We start from the raw sequence: 24,936 nt of genomic DNA on the forward strand, positions 1-24,936 counted from the left end.
TGCTGAAGACCAGAGCTAAAGAGAAAAGCACAACTGAAAAAGACACCACAAACGACCTACTTGACTATAAATACTGATTCCTTTTCTTCACTTTTTTCTACAGTAGCTCAACTAAAAGAAAAGCTGAGCCCAGTGAGAGAAAACTGACAGGACCAAGGTAAACAAACTCTAAAAGGAATAGGGGACAGATTGCACAGACCTCCCTACTGGAGACTTTTCCTTCACCACAAAACATTTTTTTTCCTTGTACTGGGGATTGAACCAGAGTGTCCTTCCATTTTTTATTTTGAGACAGGGTCAAATTGCCCAGACTGACCTCAAATTTGCGATCCTCCTGCATCAGCCTCCTGAATCACTGGGATTACAGTTGTATGCCATCATGCATAGAGAACAATATTTAGCCAGGAGGAGGAGAAAGAAAAAAGAATGAATGAATCATTGAGGAAGTACAGACATTGGAATTATTAGCCAAAGATGTTAAATCAACTGCCTTAAATACATCAATGAGTTAAAGAAAGTCATGAAAAAAGAAATGAGAAAAGGGTGTGTGAACAAAATAAGAATACTAATAAAGACATAAAAATTACAAAAGAAGAACCAAATAAGTTCTGGAGCAGAAAAGTAAAATAACTGAAATGAGAAACTCACTAAAGGGATTCAACATTAGATGTAAACAGGCAAAGGAAAACATCATCAAACCTATATATAATATAAATAAAATATCACTTGCTTCCTGAGAGGCAAATGAAAAGAATCTGAAGGACCTGTGGGCACTGTTATGGCTTGAATATGAGGTGTCCCCCCAAATCTCCTGTGCTGATACAGGAATGTTCGGAGATGAAATGACTGAATTGTGAGAGCTGTTACCTAAGTAGTCCATCCCAGTGTGAAGAGACTGTGTGGTAACTATAGGCAAGTTGAGCATGGCTGCTGCAGGTGGGTTACTAGGGGGTACGGCCTGGAAGTATGCATCTTCCTTGTGGCCTGTTCCCCCTTCCCCCTCAATCTCTATTTTCTGCCATGAGGGGAACAGCTTCTATCCACTCTGCCTTTTCCCCATGATGTTCTCCCTCATCTTGGGCCCAGAGCAATGGAGTTGGCCATCTATGGACTGAGATACCTGATACTGTAAGCCAAAACAAACTTTTCCTGCTCTAAGTTGTTCTAGACAGGTATTCTGGTCACAGGGACACAAAGCTAACTAAAATAGGCACTATTTAACATGCCAATGTACACATTATATGAATTTCAGGAGGAGGAGAAAGAGGGAAAGGAGTAAAAAAAAAATCTGAAAAAATATTCAAGAACTTTCCAAATCTGAGGAAGGATACGAAATATGCATCTAAGAATCCCAATGAACCCAAAACAGGATAAACTCAGAGACACTCACAGAAAATAAATAAAATAAATAAATAAATAAATAAATAAAATTATAGGCTGTGAATATAGCTCAGAGGTTATAGTGTTTACCCAGCATACATGAGGCTCAGGGTTCAATTCCTAGCACCACAAAATAAATTTTTAAAAAAGTATAAAACTGTTGAAAGCCCAGTGTTTTTGTGGTACCAGGGATGGAACCAAGGGCCTCACACATGGTAGGTAAGCATTCTACTATTGAGCTACATCCTCGACTCACAGAATGTACCTACGTAGAAAGACAGAAGAGATTCCTTATGTACAAGATCCTCAATAAAATTAGCAACTGCTTTCTCCTCAAAAATCTCCAGAAAGCAGTGGAATAACATATTTAAAGTCCTAAAAAGTAAAAAAAAAAAAATCATCAACCAAGAATTCTGTTGCCTTTAAGAATAGAAGAGAAATTAAAACAAAAAATAAAAAAACTAAGGGAGTTCATAACCCATAGACAGACCTCCTCTATGTTAAAGGGAAAGCTGGGTGTGGAAGAAAAAGAAAACTTTGTCTTCCTATCCAACTTGCACAAATTTTGTTTGGATAGTGCATTAGAAATGGCTGAAAGATGGCTGCTGGTCACTATCAATTGCTGATGGGATGCTCCGGATTTTACCAGATGAGTTGTATTAAGATTCGGACTTTTTAGAAAATAATTTGCCTAATTTAAAAAAAAAAAAAAAAAAAGACTGAAGAAACCATGACATGACATCAAGAAATTTTACCAACAGTGATACAAGATCACCATCTGTATAATACTGACATGAATGTGACATGACTACTCAAAGCATAAATACATTTATCCTAAAAACTATGTAGTACATAAAAGCCATTTGTAGGATGTTGTTTGTAAGCCAGCCCACTTTTTCATTAGCCCAGCTAATGAAAAATGAAAGTTAACTAAAACCATGCCTAAAGCTGGATACAGTAGTATACACACCTATAATCCCACAAACTTGGGAGGCTGAAGCAGGAGGACTGCAAGTTCAAGGCCAGCCTCAGCAATATAGTGAGACGCTATCTCAACATAAAAAATAAAAGAGGACTGGGGATATAGCTTGAGGTAAAGCTCCCCTGGGTTTAATCCCCAGTACCAAAAAACAACAACAACAAAAAAACCTAAAACTTAAGGAACTTTGTGCTCTGTTAACATTACAATGCAGAGTTTCACATTATGAAGCTCTCTTGTATGCCCCAAGTATAAAGTTTATAACCTGTTAATGATCTTGTTAGCAAATATGTGAAAAGAGTTCCTACTTTCCTGTGTTATTTTATTATCGCTAAAGTTTAAATAAGATGTTCTACAACCATTACTCTAGCTGCTCAGTGTATTAGCACCTTCCCTGATGTGCTTAGGAGGTTTCTTAGACTTTCTGCTGGAATTCATTAAAGGTTTCTGATTAGGTAAGTAACAGTAGACTAAGATAACCTTCAAGTAATAATGTCATTATTTTCTTCTTCTTTTTATCTTGATGATTAAAATTCCGTTTTAAACCAAATGGCATTAGTTAACTATGTTTTTTTTTTTTTTTTTGGCATTAGTTAACTATGTTTTAAAAACTGAAAATAATAGTAAATATTTTAAAGATATATAAAACTATACAAAAGTCATTATTTTTACTCCAAAGTATTAGTTAAATGCACAGATTAGAGAGATGAAGTGTTTAATTAATGAGATTTATTTTCAGTTTAATATGGGCAATTTTTTTCACCTCCTTTGAAGAGGAATAGTTTTTTTGATAAAGGTGGAAAATGAGCTAAAAGTAGTGGCACATGCCTATAATCCCAGCTACTTGGGAGGCTGAAGCAGAAGGCTCACAAGCTGGAGGCCAGCCTTGGAAACTTAGCAAGATCCCATATTTTTAAATTAAAAATAAAAAGTGCTAGATATGTAGCTCAATGATAGAGCACTTCTGGATTCAATCTCTAGTAAGCAATAAATAAATAAAGTGGGAAATCCTAGTTAAGACATCGAGTACACTTCAAGATCTGTGACTACTGAAGGTTTTTGGAAAATAATATTCCTATAAGACAGCTCCCCAAGAAAATGGAAGGATGGTGTGGCTGGGGAAATGGGAGGGGAAATTGGCCAAACATTAAATCTCTCCCAGTGCATTCCTGATAACAATGGACCTTAAAGGAAAGGGACGGATATGGAATGCCAGGCCCTAAACCTTGGCCTTCCCCATGTCAACAGTCCTGAATGACAATGAGCAAGTTTTGAATACTCATCCCTCAGGGTCTGGTTTTAAACTATACAACTAGCCCCTGATAGTCAAAACTGCACATACACGATTTCCAATGATTGTATCATCTCACTGTACCCTATAAAACCACAATCCCCTCTGTAACTGATGGCCATTTTCCCATCTGGAAAGGGGACCCAAATGGTGACCGAGTCCTCGAAGGAATGAAGGCCTCTCCTGAATCTGTCAAGTTCTGCCTTCCATCCTTTTGCGCTTACAACTATATTATGCATTATACAATGGATTTCATTTTTCATGAAATCTTAGTTTTTCTACCTATAAAATAAAAGCAATGACAAATTTTAAAAAACAAAGAAAATCATTCCATTTACAATAGTTAAAAAAAAGAAAGAAAAGAATAAAATACTTAGGAATGAATTTAACCAAGGTGACAGACTTGTATTCCAACAACTACAAAACACTGCAAAAAACGCTGAAGATCTAAATAATTGGAAAGACATCCCTTGTTGGTGAATTGGAAATTTTCTAATTGTTAAAATGATAACAATACCCAAAGAGATTTACAGATCAAATACAATCTCTATCAAAATTCTAACTATTTTTTTTTCCTTAACAGAAATAGAAAAATCTGGGGTTGGGGATATAGCTCAGTTGGTAGAGTGCTTGCCTCACAAGCACAATGCCCTGGGTTCAAATCCCCAGCACCACAAAAAAAAAAAAAAAAAAAAACTTTGTTTCACATTTAAAATAAAAACATAAAATAAAAAAATAAAAAATTCCATCCAGATATTCATATGGAATCTCCAAATAGCCACACACTCTTGAAAATGAAGAAAGCTAGAGAAATCACATTTTGTAATTGCAAAACTCATTACAGGAATAGGGGTAGAGCACATGCATGTGCAAAGTCCAGAGTTAAAAAAAAAAAAAAAAAAAAAACCCGCCTTTTGTCCGAAATCTTGACGAGGTTGCAGTAGCTGCTGCTGCTCTCCAGTCTTCGCGATGCAACTCAAGGATGACAAGAAGAAGAAAGATGCCAGAAAGTCAGCCAAGAAAGACAAGGACCCAGTGAACAAATCTGGGGGCAAAGCCAAAAAGAAGAAGTGGTCCAAAGGAAAAGTTCGGGACAAGCTCAACAATCTAGTCTTGTTTGACAAAGCTACTTATGACAAACTCTGTAAGGAAGTTCCCAACTATAGGCTTATAACCCCAGACCCGAGGTTCCCTGGCCAGGGCAACCCTTCAGGAGCTCCTCAGTAAAGGACTTATCAAACTGGTTTCAAAGCACAGAGCTCAAGTAACTTACACCAGAAATACCAAGGGTGGAAATACCAGCTGCTGGTGAAGATGCATGAACAGGTTCAATCAACTGTACATTTGGAAAAATAAAATTTTATTAAATAAAAAAAATTAAAAACAAAAACAAAACCTCACTACAAAACTATAGTAATCAAAACAGTATGGTGCCAGCATAAAGAAATACATAAAGACCAATGGAATACAACAGAGAGCACAGAAATAAACTCTGACATATATGACCATTTGATTTTAGAAAAGGATACCAAACACATTCAATGGGGAAAAGACAATCTTCAATAAATGGTCCTGGGTAAACTGGATACTCACATGCAAAAGAATGAAGTTGGACCGTTACCTTATATCATATACAAAAATTAACTCAAGGAACATAAACCTAAGAGCAAAAAGTGAACTAAAAATATAAAACTTTAAAAAGAAAACACTGAGGAAAAGCTTCACAATATTGGATTAGGCAATGACTTCCTAGATATAACACCAAAAGCACAGAAAACAAAACACAGATAGACTGAACTTCATCAAAATTAAACACTTTTGGAACTTGGGGTGTGGTTCAGAGGTAGAGCACTTGCCTACCATGTGCTGGGTTTGATTCCCAGCAACACAAAAAATTTTAATAAAATGCTTTCTACATCAATGAGACAATCAAAAGAATGAAAAAATAATCAACAGAAGTGAAGAAAATATTTGCAAAGCACATAACTTTATTTTTTTTCCCAGTGTTAGGAACTGAACACAGGGCTTTACACATCCTTAGACCAGAGAAAATACAACCATACATTTCATAAGGGACCAATATTCATAATGTATAAATTACTTCTACAACAAACACCAACCCAATTCAAAATCGGACAAAGGCTTGAACAGATATTTTTCCAAAGAGGATTCACGAATGGCAACAAAACATAAAAGATGCTCAGCAAAATTAGTTATTAGGGAAATGCAAATCAAAGCCACAAGAAACCTCTTCACATTCATGTTATGTAAAACAAAATAAAAATCAGAAATAAGTGTTAGCAAGAATGTGGAGAAATATTAACACTTGTGCAATGCTGGTGGGAATGAAAAAAAAAGCATATGACTATGGAAAACTCAAAAAGCTTAAACATACAAGCTAGGGATATAGCTCAATAATAGAGCGCATGCTTAACATACATGAGGACCTAGGTTCAATTCCAGCATTACACACATAAAAAAGCTAAATAAACTTATTGTATGATTCAACAATTCCATTTTTAGGTCTATGCCCAGAAGAAATGGGACTGGAATGTAGCTCAATAGCAGAGCATTTGCCTAACATGTACCAGGTCCTAGTACCTGAGATAGAGGGTAGTGAAATTCTGGTTTGTATATTACATAGATGAATTTGGAAAACATCTTCCTACATAAAATAAGCCAGGCACAAGGGAATAAATATTGTATGATTCCACTTCCATGAAATAGATAGGACAAGACAGATGTGGTGGAGCATACCTGTAATCCTAGCAACTGGGGAGGCTGACAAGAGGATCTCAAGTTCAAGGCCAGCCTTCATAATTTAGTGAGACCCTATCTCAAAATAAAATATAAAAAGGTCTGGGGATGTAGCTCAGGGGCAAAGTGTTCCTGGGTTAGACCCCCAGTACCGAGAAGAGAAGAGAAGAGAGAAGAAAAGAGAAGAGGAAAAAAGAAAAGAAAGGAAAAGAAAAAAAAGAAAAGGAAAGAAAGAAGGAAGGAAGGAAGGGAAGGAAAGACAAAGAAAGAGAGAAAAGAGGGAGGGAAGGAAGGAAGGAAGGAAGGAAGGAAGGAAGGAAGGAAGGAAGGAAGGAAGGAAGGGAGGGAGGGATAAAGGAAGATACAGAACAGGCAAATTCATACAAAGTAGATTACTGGTTACAGAGGGTACAGGAAGGGAAAATTGGGCATTTCTGTAATGGATACAAGGTGTCTATTTTAGATTTTAAAAAATGTTCTCAAAACAGCCATAATGGTTACAAAACATTATTATGAGTGTACTTAATGCCCATGTATTGTACAATGGAAAGTGGTTAAAAAGCTCAATTTTGTGCTGGGCGCAGTGGTGCGTGCCTGTAATCCCAGCGGCTCAGGAAGCTGAATACAGGAGGATTCAAAGCCAGCCTCAGCAAAAGTGAGGCACTAAGCAACTCAGTGAGACCCTATCTTTAAATAAAATACAAATTAGGGCTGGGGATGTGGCTCAGTAGTTGGGTGCCTCTGAGTTCAATCCCTGGCAGCCCACACACGCACACAAAAAAAAATCTCAATTTTTTAATGTATATTTACCACAATAAGATATTCATTTATCTAAGATGGTGACTGTGGAACCGGAAACCACCCCTACTCCTAATCCCCCGCCTACAGAAGAGGAGAAAACAGAATCTAATCAGGAGGTTGCTAACCCAGAACACTATATGAAACATCCTCTACAGAATAGATGGGCACTCTGGTTTTTTAAAAATGATAAAAGTAAAACTTGGCAAGCAAACCTTCGACTGATCTCTAAGTTTGATACTGTTGAAGACTTTTGGGCTCTATACAACCATATCCAGTTGTCTAGTAATTTAATGCCTGGCTGTGACTACTCACTTTTTAAGGATGGTATTGAGCCTATGTGGGAAGATGAGAAAAACAAACGGGGTGGAAGATGGCTCATTACATTGAACAAACAGCAGAGACGAAGTGACCTCGATCGCTTTTGGCTAGAGACACTGCTGTGCCTTATCGGAGAATCTTTTGATGACTACAGTGATGATGTATGTGGAGCTGTTGTTAATGTTAGAGCTAAAGGTGATAAGATAGCAATATGGACTACTGAATGTGAAAACAGAGAGGCTGTTACACATATAGGGAGAGTATACAAGGAAAGGTTAGGACTTCCTCCAAAGATAGTGATTGGTTATCAGTCCCATGCAGACACAGCTACTAAGAGCGGCTCCACCACTAAAAATAGGTTTGTTGTTTAAGAAGACACCTTCTGAGTATTCTCATAGGAGACTGCGTCAAGCAATCGAGATTTGGGAGCTGAACCAAAGCCTCTTCAAAAGCAGAGTGGACTGCATTTAAATTTGATTCCATCTAAATGTTACTCAGATATAAGAGAAGTCTCATTCGCCTTTGTCTTGTACTTCTGTTTGTTTTTTTTTGTTTTTTTTTTGTTTTTTAATTTTTATTATAGTGTCCACTATCCCAATCAAAGAATTACAGTCCACATCATCCCCAGAATCCATAAATGTGTTCCTGGCCCACTCTGTATTAGCTTAGTAGAATTACCATTACAAACACGTTTTACCCATCCACAATATTCAAAAGAACTTGCATTTCTATACCTTAATAGGAAAAAAATTGAGTTTATGTTCCATTGTATGCAGGGGCATATTTTGCTGGTTTGAAAGAGTATGATGCATACAGTTTTCTAGCAATTTTGTTTCTTTTGACAGCATTATCTTTGCTGTACTCTTGCTGATGGCTGCTAGATTTTAATTTATTTGTTTCCCTACTTGATAACATTAGTGATTCTGATTTCAGTTTTCCATTTGTTTTGCTTTTGTTTTTTCCTCATGTAACATTGGTGAAGGATCCAGGAATATGATACAAAGGTGGAATAAACATTAATTTTGTGCATTCTTTGGTAATTTTTTTGTTTTTTGTAACTACAAAACTTTGCTACAAATTTATGCATTTCATTCAAATCAGTGATTTATGTTTGTGTGATTTCCTAAACATGATTGTGGATTATAAAAAAAGTAACATCATAATTACATTCCTAACTAGAATTAGTATGTCTGTTTTTGTATCTTTATGCTGTATTTTAACACTTTGTATTACTTAGGTTATTTTGCTTTGGTTAAAAATGGCTCAAGTAGAAAAGCGGTCCCATTCATATTAAGACAGTGTACAAAACTGTAAATAAAATGTGTACAGTGAATTGTCAAAAAAAAAAAAAGATATTCATTTATAATAGCATCAATAAATATCTAGTATCTTGGAATAATCTAACAAAATATGTGAAAGATCTCTCGCTGAAAATAAACAATGCACTATTGTAGTAAAAACAGACCTAAATAGAAAGATATGCCACGTATATGAATGAGAAGACAGTTCCCCCAAAATGACTGATTTATACAATCTGACTCAGACTTGCTATAAAACTGTAGTAGCGGAAACTGGCACCCAGGTAAATAGATCAATGGAAGAAAACAGATTTCAGAATTAGGCCCACATATACATAGTCAATTGTTCTTGGTTTTGGGTGTATATTAGTTTTTGGTCCTTAAGACTGAACCCAGGGGGACTTTACCACTGAGCTATATCCCCACTCCTTTTTATTTTTTATTTGAGACAGCCTTACTAAGTTACTGAAGGTCTTGCCAAATTACTGAGGCTAGCCTTGAACTTCAGATATTCTTGCCTCAGACTCCGGGGTTGCTGGCATTACAGGTGTGCAATTTTTGTTTTGTGGTACTAGGGATTGAACCCAGGATCTCAAACATACTAGGCAAGTGCTCTACCAGAGGCACATCCCCAGCCCTACAGTCAATTGTTTTTTGAAAAAATATCAAAGCAAACCAATAGGAAAAGAAAATTTTGGCGATTTTAAACTACATCAATTTTTTTTTAAAACATTCTTTCCTCCAAAAGGTGGACCCCTCTTTTTTTCCTTGAGCATAGCTTAGACTTAGTAACTCAATTCAAATGAAAATACGGCAGGGCAGGGCAGGGGTTGTGGCTCAGTGGCAGAACATTTGCCTAGCACTTGTGAGACACTGGGTTCAACCCTCAGCATCATGTAAAAATAAAAAAACAGAGGTACTGTGTCCATCTACAACTAAAAAAAAAAAAAAAAGAATACAGCAGCAGGACATGGTAGAACATGCCTATAATCTCAGTTGCTCCTGGATACTTGGGACGCAGAAGCAGGAGAATCACTCAAGCCCAGGGTGTTCAGTGACAACGTGGACAACACAGAAAGATGCTATAAGGGAGGGAGGGAGGGAGGGAGGAAGGAAGGGGAGGGGAGGGGAGGGGACAAGAGGGGAGGGGAAGGGAAGGGAAGGGGAGGGGAAGGGAAGGGAAAGGGAGGGGAGGGGAGGGGAGAAATGGGGAAGGGGAAAAGGAAGAAGAGGGAGAGAAAGGGAAAGAAAAGAAAAGAAAAAGAATATGGCAGAAGTTAAACTGTATGACCAAATTGCATAACATAAGGATACCCAAAGAGCCTTGTGTGGAACTGAGACCTCCAGCCAACAGTTATGTGAGTAAGTCATCCTGGAAACAGATTCTCTAGACCCAGTAAGCCTTCAGATGACTGCAGCCCCAGAAGACATCTTTTTTTTTTTTTTTTTTGCAGTGCTGGGGATTGAACCCAGGGCCTTGTGCTTGCAAGGCAAACACTCTTAACTGAGCTATATCCCCAGCCCCCCAGAAGACATTTTAACTGCAACTTCACAAGACTGTGAGCCAGAACTACTCAACTAAGCTGTCCTGAATTCCTCTCAGAAACAAAAGTAATAAATGTTTCTTGTTTTAAACTGCTAAGTTTGGGAGAAATGTTTACACAGCAACAGATAACAAATATACAAGTCTTTTCAACAAATGTTGCTGGTACTTGAACAATTAGATATGCAGGGGGATGCAACCCCAATCTCATGCAACCCACAAAAACTAATTCAAGGTAGATCAGACACCTAAATGTAAAAGCTAAAATTATAAAACTTCTAGGTAAAAACAGATGATTTGTATTATCTGACTTAAAGACTTACTAGAAATCTTCAAGATCTAAAGATAGGCAAGGAGTCTTCAGAAAGGACACAGAAATCAATAACCATTAAAAAATTAATAAATCGAACTTCATCAAAATTGAAAACATCTGATCTTTAAAATGTAACAAAAAGATAAACCACCATGAACTGAGATAAAATAGTTACAAAACACACCTGAATAGTAGCCAGAACATATAAAGATCTTCTAAAACAGTAATTAAAAAAAAAAAATCTTTTTAAATAGGCAAAAGATTTGAATAAATACATCAAAAAGGAAAATAATACAAATGACCAATAAATTCAGGGGTTGGGCAAGGCAGCCGTATGCCTAGCAACTCAGGAGCCTGAGGCAGTAGGATCACAAATTCAAGGCCAGGCTAGGCAATTTAACTAGACTTGGTCTTCTCAAAAAATTTAAAAAGATTGGGGAGGCTGGGCATGGTGGTGCACACTTGTAATCCTACCAACTCAGGAAGCTAAGGCAGGAGGATAGTTCAAAGCCAGTCTCAGCAAGGTAGCAAGACTCTGTCTCAAAAAAAAAATTAGAGGTGGGGATGGTGCGCAGTGGTAAAGTACCCCTAGGTTCAAAAAAAAATAAAGCTGGGGGATGGTGAGCAGTGGTTAAAAAAAAAAAGGGGGGGGGGGCCACAGGAAAACGTGCTTATTATCATTAGCATTCAGTTAAAACCAGTAGTATTACATACTACTATGCTTTTACCAAATTGGTTAAAATTAAAAACACTGACACATACTAAATGTTGCTGAATATGAGAAACAGGTACAACTTTCATGTTATTAGGTGGGAGTATAAAATATTTTGAAAAAGGTGTTAAAAGTTTCTTACAGAAGTAGACATATGTCTACACTATGGCCCTGCAATTTTACTCCCAAGAAAATGACCATATATGGTCCCCCCCCAAAAAACAAAAACTTGTAGAAAAAAGTTCACAGTTTAACTTATATGTCAAACACTGGAAACAGCCCAGATTCCATAAACAAGAACATAAACAAACTGAGTGTTTATGCAATTAAATGCTATTCAGCAATAAAAAGAATTAAACTGATACAATAGCATGGATAAATTAAAGCAGAATACTGTATGAAAGAAGCCTTACACAAGAATACATATAATATGATTTCACTTATATGAAGTTTCAGAACAGGTCAAACTAAACGCTGATGAGGAAAAAACAGAATAGGTTATCCCTGGCTAGAATAGAATGGCAGTTTAAACCAATCCCTATGTTAAAGAAAACAAATTTAAAACAAGGTGGTAGTAACCAAGAGAAGCCTGATCAGAAAAAAATGCTTATTACTTTATTATTAAGTTGTCCATTTAACTCTACTAAGAATTTATCAGTTACCACTATATTACCTCTTAGCTCCAAACTCAATCCATCACTGCCCTGGACAAAAAAAAAAAATGGGAATGAAATCATCAAATATTTTTCCCTTGCCAGCTTACATTAAGTCTTGTCAGCAAAGGACATGAGAGATGCCAATGCAAACGAAGCTTCTCTTCCTTGTTTCATCATGCTCCTGTCACCAGGCCCCTATCACTCAGTAAACTCTCCTGGTAGGCAACCACTGCACAGTGTCTGACTTCCATAATGCAGAGGCTAACAGTTTTCTCTGACACCTCACTCAAGCAGTTTTAAGGCAAAGGACTTTCAGTCATAAGTATTGCAAATGGCTTTCTCCAACATTCTAGAGAGAGTAGATTTCCAGGCATTTCTAGAACGGTTAACTTCCAGCAAATTCTTCCTACTGGACACCACAATGACTTTCTCTGTCATTTTGTTAAACAAAGCTGTGCCCTCCCAGAACAAGGTATAGATCTGGGAGAGGAGGGGTCTTCCTTGAGCATTCTGTATCAGGCCTAAGGACCCCCTGGTCCCTCCTTTATATATCTTCCTAAATTTTTCAGAGTTCTACTTCTGACCATTCCTTCATTCTTCTGATCTCGTGTTAGAGTATGTATACATACACATACACACACACACACACACACACACACACACACACACACACACACACATAATTTTGCCAAAAAAAATACAGGACTGGGGAATGTAGCTCAGAGGTAGAGCACGCTGGGTTCAATCCCAGATCCAACCCCACTGAGGGAAAACAAAAAACAACAAATGACAATAACGACAAAAAAAAAAAAAAAATAGTATTTACTTCCTGAAGATAAGGTTGGCACTTTCTTTGAAGGCACTCACAAAATATCTAACACAATCATGTATTTATATTTATCTTCCCAAATTTTTTTTTTTTGGGGGGGTACTGAGGATTGACTTCAGAGGTACTTACTGGACTCACCGAGTTGCTTAGGGCCTCACTAAGTGTCTGAGACTGGCTTTGAACTCACGATCCTCCTGCCTCAGCCTCCCAAGCTGCCTCCCACAGGCATGTGCCACCACATCAGGTCAACGAAACTCCTTAGCATTCATTATATATATTGGGGGGTAGGTACAAGGGATTGAGCCTAGAGACCCTCTACTAACAAGCCACACCCTCACTTCTTATTTTATTTAATTTTATTTGTTTAAATTCAATTTCATTTTTATTTATTTTGTATGTATGGTATGGGAGATTTAACCAAGGGGCACTCTACCACTAAGCTACAGCCCCAGTCTTTTTAAAATTTTTATCTTGAGACAAGGTCTTGCTAAGTTGCCCAGGCAGGACTCAAACTTGCAATCCTCCTGCCTCAGTTTCCCAAATCACTAGGATTACAGGTACACATCACCATGCCCAGCACATTCATTATATTTTCTATGCTAATGAACTCACTTCAATTTTTGCTGCACTGTCTTTATTCACGGGGGGGAAAAAAAAGCTGAACCAAAATGGCCTATGTATATCCTGTGCTTACGTGAAATATCTAGTGTGCTGCTTGGCCCTAACCCACTTAACATCCTCCAATTGAGTATGAGTCTTTATAAACAGGTTTCCGAATATACAACCAGACCAAATTTTTGTCCAAATAGCAACTATAGAGTCATCAAATTATTCAGGTATCATATTAAAATTCACCAAAAAAAGACTGAAAAAAAAAAGAATTCATGCCAGGCACAGTGCCGCACGTTTGTAATCCCAGAGGTTTGGGAGGCTAAGGCAGGAGGATTGAAAGTTCAAGCCAGCCTCAGCAATTTAGCAAGGTCCTAAAGCAACTCAGTGAGACCCTGTCTCTAAATAAAATATAAAAAAGGGCTGGGGATGTGGTTCACTGGCTAAGTACCACTGAGTCCAAACCCTGGTACAAAAAAAAAAAAGGTCACTCTATGCAGCTTTAATCATTATCTAAAAACTGAATGTGAGCTGCGTATGGTGGAGCATGCTGCAATCCTGGCAACTTGGGAGGCTGAGGCAGGAGGATCTCAAATTCAAGGCCAAACTCAGCAACTTAGCTAGACCCTGTCCCAAAAAAGAAGGAAGGAAAGGAAGGAGGAGAGGAGAGGGGAGGGGAGGGGAGGAAGGAAAGAGGAGTGGGGGGAGCTGAAGTAGAGCACTTGCCTCACATGCATAAGGCACTAGGTTTAACTCTCAGCACCACGTATAAATAAGTGAATAAAATAAAGGTCCATCAACAACTAAAAAAATATAAATTAAAATTTAAAAATTAAAAAAAAAGAAAAAAGAAAAGAGGGGTAGGAATGTAGATTAGTGTAGAATGCCCCTAGGTTCAATTTCCATTCCAAGAAAAAGAGAGGAGAGAGAGACTGGTTTCCTTAGGCAATGAAGGAAAAACCACAATATCTACATCCAGCAATAGTTATTTACATTATAAAACTAACTTATAAATCAACACAAAAGAGAGGGTTTATCCCCTTCCCCAAAACTGGGTCACATTTAAGACAGAAATTCAGTTTTTTAAAAGGAAAAGCTGAAGTAATGATAAATAAAACAAATTATTGACATGGGGAAAAAGTACAGCAAAGTAAGACTGCGGTGTACCAGGGTCACTCACACAATCTTCAATGGACAAAGCAATCAGATTGGCTACAAGGACAAAAGGGTACACCAAAGGCCACTACCAAAGGGCTCTAAATTAGCAGAGAGGAGAAGCAAAGTCCTCTGGCTGATTTTCTTTTTTTTTTTTTTTTTTTTTTTTTGGGCGGGGGGGGGGGCGTGCTGGGGAATTGAACATAGGGCCTTGTGCTTGCAAGGCAAACACCCTACCAACTGAGCTATCTCCCCAAACCCCCTGGCTGATTTTCATGATTTATTAGTCAAATCAATAGTTGCAGAACCAATTAGCCAAACCTGTTTGTAATGAAGGATTTTATCTTAATTTTGGGTTGAACAACAACTAAAAGACTTACCTGTTCTGTTTAAAGGTTATGACCCCCCTCCTTTTTTTTTTTTCCCGGTAGTGGGGATTGAACCCAGGGATACTCTACCACTGAGATAAATTTTCAGTTCTTTTTATTTTTTATTTTGAGACAGGGTCTTGCTACATTGCCCAGGCTGGCCTGGAACTTGTGATCCTCCTGCCTCAGCCTCCTAAGTAGCAGGAATTACAGGTATAATACTGTACCCTGCATTCTAATACTTGAACAAATAAAACTCCTAAAGAAGAGATGGTTTTGATTTATTTTTATCACCTCTCAGTGCTTTTCCTAAAAGGAATTTATGATACTTTACTGGTATGTTCATATTAACCCTCAGATTCTTAGGGTTTTTAACATCAAGAAGTTTTAGGGATGTGGGTATAGCTCAGTGGCAGAGTGCTTGCCTAGCATGCATGAGGCCCCAGGGTTCCATCCTCAGCACCACACACACACACAAAAAGTTTATCAACAGCTCCAAAACGTAAGCTCCTCAACAGTTGACATGGGCCAGTATTTCTTTTTTGTGAGGTAAGCTCTCCAGCAACTCAGCTGTATCCCTAGCCCTGGCCAGTATTTTCCATAAGGGCCACAAGACAGTAATAAAGTTTGCTCAACAGCATAGATTACATTTTCCCAGGAAAAACCATTACCTATCCATTTTACCTATCCATAGCCCAATTTCCCAGGTATCACCTAGGGCACAAAGTTGTTTAAAAGAAAAAGTTGCCTACATTTAATAGATGAAAAAATGGGCTGGTAGTATATCTGTATTAAAGAACTTGTTTAGCATGCTTGAGGTCCAACCACCACAAAAAAGAAAAAAAAAAAAAAAAAAAAAAAAAACTAAGCACACAGAAGATAAGCAGATGAAGGCTAAAGCAGAGAAAGGAGGCAGATATACGGGCCCACCTTATAATAGGTTCTGAATCTAAACATCCATCTAAATTCAAGACAAGTACAAAGTTAAAAAGAATTTGTTCTTTGGACAGGGTCTTGCTAAATTACACAGGCTGGTCTCAAGCACACACCTGTAATCCCAACAATTCTGAGGCTGAGGCAGGAGGACTGCAAGTTCAAGGCCAGTCTTGGCACCTTAATGAGACCCTAAGTCAAAATAAAAATTAAAAAGGGTTTTGTTCAGTGGTAGAGCACCCCTGGATTAAATCCCCTGTACCACAAAAATGAATGAATGAGAAAAGGGAAGAGCTTTCCTTTAATACAAAAATAATAAAGACCTTTTCACTTTAAGGAAAACACAAACATGAAGATCTATTTTGTATAAAAAATTAATTTCATGGATGTTTATAACAACTTTATTCTCAAGTGCCAAAAGTTGGAATCAACCAAGATATCTTTCAATTGATAAATGGATAAACTGTGGCACACAGACAATGGAATACTACTCAGTGCTAAAAAAGAAATGAGCTATTAAGTCACAAAAAGACATGGAATAACCTTAAATGCATATTACTAAGTAAAGGAGTCAATTCTAAAAAGGCAACATACTGTATAATTTCAACTACATGACATTCTGGAAAAGACAAAACTATCTCCTCAGTTTAAAAGAGAAAAAAGGAAAGAAAAAGCAAAAAAACAGTGGTTGCCAGGGGTTAGGAGGAGAGACCAATGCACAGGTGGAAGACAGAGGATTTTTAGGGTAATGAAAATATTCTCTATGATACTATAAAGATGGATAACATGTCTTTGAACACTAGTCAAAAGTCACAGAATGTACAGTAAAAGTGAGTCCTAACAAACTATTGACTTTGGGTGATAATAACCTGACAATGTAGATTCACGATAGTAACAAATCTAGTACATCTTGTGTGGGGACAAGAAAGCACATGGGAACTCTGAATTTTCCATTAAAATTTGCTATGAGCCTAAAACTGCTCTAAAAAATAAAATCTGTTTAAAAAATTCTTTAACTCTTCTTTCTATCTGGGTGGTCATTATATAAGTATATACATGTGTTAAAAATAAATCACCAAATGTAGGGTGCTTTGTACTTTTGTATTTCAACAAGTTATTTTAAAAGAAAACAAAAACTTGACAGGACAAACTAATCATTTGATGGAAGAAAAAAAAACCAGTGCTTAAACTAATACTGTAAGACAGAACTCTATCATGACAAAGCATAGGTGCTGAGCACTGATATGCCCTGACTGTGTGACCTGAATATCTCAATCTGGTTCCTCAAATGTAAAATGCCAGGCAAGAGCTCTACCATTGAGCCACATCCCCAACCCTTTAAATGTAAAATCAGTGTCCCACATACACACAATATATAACCTTTTATGTACTTGTCTTATAGAGTTGTTAGAATGGAAATTCCTTCTTTTTTTTTTTTTTTTTTGGAAATTCCTTCTGACTTAATTATTCAAAAGAAAAAACATGCAGACCAGGAAAAAAAGATCCCATCAAAAGAAAGGAATATTACATGCCAGTTTTTTTCCAAAAAAATATTTTTTAAAAAAGTGAACTAGAAGTAAAATATAGACATTTAAAATCTTTAATAAAACATCCTCCAGAGAAATAGTATTAAAAGAATAAAGTTCTTACTTCAACCAACTCCTATGTGAAAGTTTCATTCCTCTTAAATCCCCATCCCACCGTCTCCAAAAAATTTCATCTCATCAGCTGCGTAAGAATTATTTTTAACCAGACAAGGTGGCACACACCTCAGGAGGCTGAGACAGGAGATCACAAGATCAAGGCCAGCCTCAGCAACTTAGCTAGACCCTGTCTCAAAATAAAAATTAAAAAGGGCTGGGGATGTAGCTAGTTCAGTGGTAAAGTGCACCCAAGTTCAAGTCTCAGGACCAAAAAAAAAAAAAAAAAAAAAAAGAATCTATTTAATTCCTAATTCCTTAAGAGATGTGGGAAGCTTTAAGAGAGGATTCTGATAACCAAGTTCTTAACTATATAAAGAAACTAGTCACTGAATACTGGTCCAAGAAGTCAATGGTGAAATAGAATGAAATCTTCCAGGCTATCCATAATAGACAACATGTGGAAATGACCTTTAATAAAACTGGGCATTTAAAAGGACTAGCCATCAAGAAAAGCATTACCTGCACCTCCCAGAAATTAAAATCCATAACACTTACTAAGGGTTCTTTGACACAAAAGACTATTCACAGTCAATTCTCCTTATTGATGGTAATTATGTCCTATAAAGCACTAAGTACACTGAGTTATCCAATACTGAGCTACTGCACAAAAAAGAAATAAATGGTCAAGTTCCTGCAAGTCACTGATCACACCACACCCTCACCCCACAGTATGGAGGACTGAATCCAGAGGCCCTATATTCCCAGTCCTTTTTACCTTTTGTTTTGAGACAGGGTCTCCCAAAGTTGCCCAGGCTGGCCTTAAATTTGCAATCCTTCTACCTCAGCCTGGGAATATAGGCATGTGCCAATCAGGCCTGGTTCCTAGTCACAACATTTTCATCAACCAACAATGTATAACTTTTTATGCATGTTTCCATTTAAAGACTGCTTATTTGCCAGGTGCAGCGGAGCACACCTATGATCTCACAGGCTGGGGAGGCTGAGGCAGGAGGATTCCAAATTCAAAGTCAGTTTCAGCAACTCAGCAAGGCCCTAAGCAACTTAGCAAGACCCTGTCTCAAAATAAAATATAAAAAAGGCCTGGGAATGTGGCTTAGTAGTTAAGTGCCCCTGAGTTCAATCCTTGGTATCCAAAAAAATAAATAAATAAGGACAGCTTATTTAATAGGTGTTACTGAATTCATTAGTACTACAACTCATGCTGGAATAAAACTCACCTACCACAAATATAAGACATAGCACAACTCTCTTGTGCTAAAGAACATCAAATAGCCATTTTAAGCAACAAAATCACCAATAAAAAGCCCCAAGATGCAAGACCAGACCAAAAGAAGGTCACTTATTTACAGAATGAGAGCTAAAACAAGGAGTTTCACCTTGTTTGAGCTCAGCTGGGAACAGGCAACACCAAATTTTCACCACTCTGCCTATCTATGAATGATGGAGAAAGTACTCAAAGTATTGATTTTTAAGGTTACAATTCTAGCATGTAGGCAACTCAAAATTACAGACTCCTTGAAAAATGAAGATTGACTATACATTATGACTGCATTTATATGAAGCTCTAAAAAAGGTAAATTTAATCTACAAGGGCAGAAAGATCAGTGGCTGTCTGCTCAGAAATGGACTGGACAGGGGAGCAAGGAAACCAGACATAAACGCATTTGTCAAAACTCACTGAAGTCTAAGAACACTAGAAATGAACACTAGAAAACACACTAGAAATTATGCCTCCATAATGTTGAAAATTTTATTTTAAATAATGATAGTAGCTGGCACAGTGGCACAAACCTATAATCCCAGCGACCTGAGAGACTAAAGCAGAGGATCAGCCTCTGCAACTTAGTAAGACCCTGTACCAAAATTAAAAAAAAAAAAAAAAAAAGCTGGGGATAGTTGGGCATGGTGGCACATGCCTGTAATCTCAGCGGCTCAGGAGGATGAGGCAGGAAGATCACAAGTTAAAAGTCAGTCACATCAACTTATCAAGGCCCTAAGCAACTCAGAGAGATCCTATCTCTAAATAAAATACAAAAAGGGCTGAGGTTGTGCCTCTGGATCGCGCGCGAGCGAGCTGGGGAATATAACTCTGAGGCAAATGCTATCTTTTACCAACACAGCTGTTTACAATATATTTCTGACTGCAAAAAAGGTACAAATCCGAGCCAGGCGCAGTGGCATACACCTATAATCCCAGCTAGTTGGGGGGCTATGGCAGCCTGGGTAATTTAGCAAGACCCTGTCTCTAAATAAGGTAAGTGCTATATATGTACTTTAGTAGTAGAGCACTTGCCCAGCACACACAAACCCCTGGGTTCAATCCCCGGCCCGGGGGGGGGGGGGGGTGCAAATTAGAATATATAAAAAATTTTTTAAAAAGTTATGACATATGGGGCTGGGGTTGTAGTTCAGTGGTAGAGAGCTTGCCCAGAGCATGTGAGGCACTAGGTTCTATCATCAGCACCACAGGAAAAATACGATAACAAACAAATGAAACAAAGTTATAAAAAAGATTTTTAAAAAAAATGTTATGACATGAAAAGAAATTTGGTTACAAACAAAAACACCAACACTGAAATTACAGATAATCCTTCATTTTACTTCTCACTTACTCATTCTTGTTTTACTAGTGAATACATATATTCAGTTTTATTAAAACTCACACATCAATTTACCCATTAAAGTGTACAATTCAATGGCTTTTAGTATATTTACAGATGTATGCAAAAATCACAATTTTAGAACATTTTCATGATCTCCAAAAGAAATCCCATGCCCTTTAGTTATCACTTCCCTAAACCCCCAATCACCTCCAAATCCTAATAAGCAACCACTATTCAATCTACTTTCTATCCTTACAGAATTACCTATTCCAGAGATTTCATATAATTAGAATTATATAAATATAAACATTTTTGTCTGGCTTCTTAGCATGTTTATGAGGTTTATCCAAATTGTATCATTATTTCAATACTTTATTCCTTTTTATTGCAGAAAAACATTTCATTGCATATATATATATATATCACATTTTACTTATCTCTTCATCCATTGATGGACATTTTTGGGTACTTTCCTCTTTTTTGCTATTATGAATAATGTTGCTATAAACATTCATGTACAAGGTTTCGTATGCACAGGTTTTAATTTTTCTTGGGAAGAAACCTAGAAGGATTGACAGGTCAAATGGTAACTCTATGTTTAACCCTTTAAAGAACTGCCAAACTGTTTTCCAAAGTAGCTGCACTGTTTTTCATTCTCACTAGCAGTGTATGAGGGCTCCAATTTCTCCACATTCCCATTGACAATTGTCATTATCCAGCTTCTTTTATTACAGAGTAAGTTGTTTAATTACTGTTCAATCATAATACACCCAGATTTTTACAGATTAAAAGGTGCTCTAACATCAAATTTTACACTTGAAAAGAGTCTAGTCCTAGACCTATTCCCCTAGCCCACCCCAGGGATAGGAATAAATGAGCTAAATCCACAAATAAAGCTTTTACAGAAGAGATCAGAAGCAGATTTTTTTTTTTTTTTTTTTGGGTACTGGGGATCGAATCCAGGACCTTATGCTTACAAGGCAAGCACTCTACCGACTGAGCTATCTCCCCAGCCCCCAGATTTTTTTAAACACTTAACAAAATACACTCACTAATGGAGATCCAGCACTGAAGTGAATATGTGCCACCATCAAAACTCATTTATGGGTTATCCTCTCGCATTGTGGGAGTCCAGTCTCTTTTCTTCCCAAATAAATTCTATTCTTTTACACTAAAAATTTATTTATAATGCCTCCTACATAACATAAATACAACTTCAAACATATAACAAACTCGAGAATTTTCATCTATCATCTTTCATAAAACAATCAAGAAGTCTTAGATTTTTCACACCCAGAACCCACTGTGCAAAATCCTACTACAGAAGAGAAATGAAAATCTGTACTTAAAATCAGTGTAAGCCGGACACAATGGCACATATCTGCAATCCCAGTCTCTCAAGAAACTGAGATAAAATCAAATTCCAGGCCAGTAATTTAGTAAGACCCTCTTTCAAAATAAAGTTTAAGAAGAGCTGGAGATGTAGCTCAGTGGTAGAGCACTTGTCCAGTATGTGTGAGGCCCTGGGCTCAATCCCAAGTAGTAGGGGGAAGAAATCAGTGCAAAATCACAGATTCAGTGCCCCAAGCCAGAGGTAGACTGCATAGTGCAAACTTTTCCCTTCTCTGTACATCATAGCTCTTTATGGTGTTAGGGGAACAAATAATTCCATTTACAGTAGCCCAAGACCCAACCAAAAAGAAGATCTAAAAATATAAGCAACAGGTGTCACACTCACCTAATGTTTTCCAAGAGTTAAAACCAGCAGTTTAACCAGGAAAAGAGGCAGACTACAGAGCCCCTTTTGAGATTTGGATTTTCAGTTTTCAGGTCTTATTTCTGCCCTTTTAATAAGGTCTGCCTCTGTTCTGCAGCACTGAGAATGGGCCTGCCCTTATAAGGCACTAGAGTCAACATATGCAAGCATCTCAGGAAATGTAGGAGACCAGAACCCCTGATCACCAATCCCAATCTCTACTTTTCCACTCCCATCCATTTCCTTGTTTAATTACAGAGGGTGTTTCCAACTCAGAAAAATTTAGTACATCTTTATAAACATTTAGTTCTCATGTACTACAGGCAGGTGCAAAAGAAAAAAAAAAAAAAAGACATAAAAACGTATAAAATATAATCCCTACCAGAAAGGAGTTAGATTCTACCAGAAGAAACTTTTTTTTTTTTTTTTTTTTGCTGTACTAGACATTGAACCCAGGAAGCACTCTATCAATGAGCTACATTCTCAGCTCTTTTCATTTTTTATTTAGAAAGAAGATCTCGCTAAATTGCCAAGGGTAGCCTTGAATTTGTGATCCTCCTGCCCTGGCCTCCCAAGTAGCTGGAATTATAGGTGTATACCACCCCAGCCAAAAAATTCTTTTTTTTTTTTTTTTTTTTGTACTGGGGATTGAACCCAGGAGTGTTTTACCACTGAGTCTCATTCCCAGTTCTTTTTATTTTTTTATTTTTAAGACAGGGTCTAAGTTGCAGAGGCTGGGTTCAAACTTGTGATCCTCCTGCTTGGGCCACATGTTTCTCTGGGATTACAGGCATGCACCACCACACCCAGCTAGCCAAACAAAAATTTCTTAGAAGAACAAGTACTGTTTTGTTATTTAAGGACTATAATGCCACTACAGTTCAGAGGGAATGCAGCATCTCCACAGGTTGAAATGTTTTATGGGTGTTTTGCAAAGAAGATAGGTAAGACCTGAACTGGATTCTAGAGATAAGACTAAGGTGAAGAAACAGGGCGTCCCAAACAGGGGCAAAAGTCATGCATTCAGCTGGAAAGAGGAATAACCTAGATCAATAATATGTATGGATTATTAAGCACATTATTTGGTTAGTGGGAATTAGGATAAAGTATGGATGATGGGTTGGGGCTAGCTGGGTAGCAGTGCCTTGTTGAATGCCACATTAGGACATCAGATCTCATTCCTGCAGTCTGCCAAAGTTCCTAACTTCAGTGTAGGATCTCCACAGTCTGAATTGTATCTGTTATCCTTTTTAGTTTAAAGTGCTGAAGCTTATTGGTAAATTATGCACAGACAAAGAAATTAAGGGCCTGCTATTATAACAACTGTCTCACCATTTGAAATATGCCCAGCACAGAAGTACTGCCATTTGCTACTTCTGGGTAACCATGTTCAATCAAGTATCATACACTACTCATATTCATGAAGTAGTAAAAGCATTAAACAAAAACAAAGTTCTGGGCTGAGGATATAGCTCAGTTGGTAGAATGCTTGCCTTGCAAGCACAAGGCCCTGGATTCAATCGCCAGCACCGCAAAAATAAATAAATAAATAAATAAGTTCTTGGATATTCTGATTTCCTTGGGACAGCTATTCTAACATAGGGTTAAACAACAAGGATGTACTTTAATGGCCCTTGGTTGCCCTAAAATTGTATGTAAAAGTCAGTGCTAAGAAATTGACTAAGGATAGAGTTTCTTTTCATATCTCAAAGAGGTCAAATATCCAAAACAGGATAGGAATCCTCATTTAGAGTTACTGTTATTTTAACATAAACTGCAGGAATTTAACCCTGTGACTGCCTTAACTTTCTAAAAGAACATTAATGGGAGTAGGATGGGGAAGGAGGCTTAGCTTGGGTCAGTTCTGAGCCACTTCCAATGTTTTATTATATCCTTCCTGGGCTGGGGTTGTGGTTCAGTGGTAGAGGGCTTGTCTAGCATGCGTAAGGCCCTAGATTCGATCCTCAGTACCACATAAAAATAAAGTTATTATATCCTTCCTTTCTTTCCAAGAACTGCCCAAGGAACTGATCTTACTAAGGTCAAAACTCATTAAAATCTCATTAAAGATTAAAAAAACTGCCCTAAGGGAGGACATTAAAATACATAAAGACTATCAATTTCTCGGTCTCCTCACAACTGTAGTATCAGAACAGCAACAAGTTGCCTGCCTCCTTTGGTTTCAGTATCTACTTTCCAAAAGGATCTCTTGACCAAGGAGCTGGTTTCTCTCAAAATTAAATATTCTGAAGTGACACTATACTAAGAGGAGTGCACAAAGTATTGTTACTTGACTTCTCAGTCATCTGATGCAGGCTTTGTATGACTACACACGGTAACTGTGTAAGGAAGCCAAGGGTCCATAGAACTCTTTCTAGACCTGCATACTGTGCCCAGAATTTCCAACATTCTCTCCCTCCCAGGAAAAAAATCTGACAGTCTGTTTTCATCAAGTGAATAGAGGTAGTACTGATAAAAGCTAATTTGGCAGATCAAGACCATCCACAACAACAAAAACAAGTTTCATTCCTTTTTCCAATTCTAACACACTCTCAAATTTCCTTTGTCTCCAAATCAAACTAATGGAATCTCTCTTTAGAAAAGATTAAGTCATCACCATAATAATCTTTCTCCTAAAACACACACTCCAAAAAGTGGTGCTTAAGCTGCAAGGAAATTATGTCTCAAATAAAATGATGGACATTTAACCAGACCCTTCAAGAGGAAGCAGTGAGCACCAAAAAACACGTGAGGTTCTGAAAGAGTAAGGAAAAGAAGCCAGGCAGAGGGTCTTCGCCCTGACAGACTCACAGGGCCGTGACACTGGGCTGCCATGCTCGCGGGGGCTTTGGCTTGTTTCGTCTAGTCTTAGTCTCAAAAGGCCTGAAAATCACTTGCAAAAGTGATACCTAGGAGAGAAGTACGTGTATCGCCCACTCGGGAGCAACACAACGCCCCGGAAAGCATCAGA

The 24,936-nt window shown here is 37.6% G+C and overlaps 2 protein-coding genes, 1 long non-coding RNA gene and 1 pseudogene across 4 annotated transcripts in view; 2 read left to right on the forward strand and 2 right to left on the reverse strand.

Annotated features, from left to right (window-relative positions):
* The window catches only part of IP6K1 (inositol hexakisphosphate kinase 1), a 62,139-nt gene that overhangs the window by 36,689 nt on the left and 514 nt on the right, over window positions 1-24,936 (reverse strand). The window lies entirely within an intron of this gene.
* On the forward strand, window positions 4,570-4,987 carry LOC306638068 (small ribosomal subunit protein eS25-like; annotated as a pseudogene). Its single transcript has one exon. The product of its transcript is annotated as a small ribosomal subunit protein eS25-like (transcript).
* On the forward strand, window positions 7,239-8,555 carry LOC306670810 (eukaryotic translation initiation factor 4E-like). The gene has a single exon (XM_079155795.1). The coding sequence runs from the start codon at window positions 7,244-7,246 to the stop codon at window positions 7,895-7,897; it is 654 nt and encodes a 217-aa protein (XP_079011921.1). The 5' UTR covers window positions 7,239-7,243; the 3' UTR covers window positions 7,898-8,555.
* Window positions 14,835-17,363, reverse strand: LOC306670485. The gene is made up of 2 exons (XR_013766401.1): window positions 17,258-17,363; window positions 14,835-17,195 (listed from the first exon to the last, which is right to left on the reverse strand). It is a non-coding gene; the product is annotated as an uncharacterized lncRNA (long non-coding RNA).

This window comes from Sciurus vulgaris, assembly GCF_902686455.1.
Source record: "Sciurus vulgaris genome assembly, chromosome: 10".
Taxonomy (NCBI): domain Eukaryota; kingdom Metazoa; phylum Chordata; class Mammalia; order Rodentia; family Sciuridae; genus Sciurus; species Sciurus vulgaris.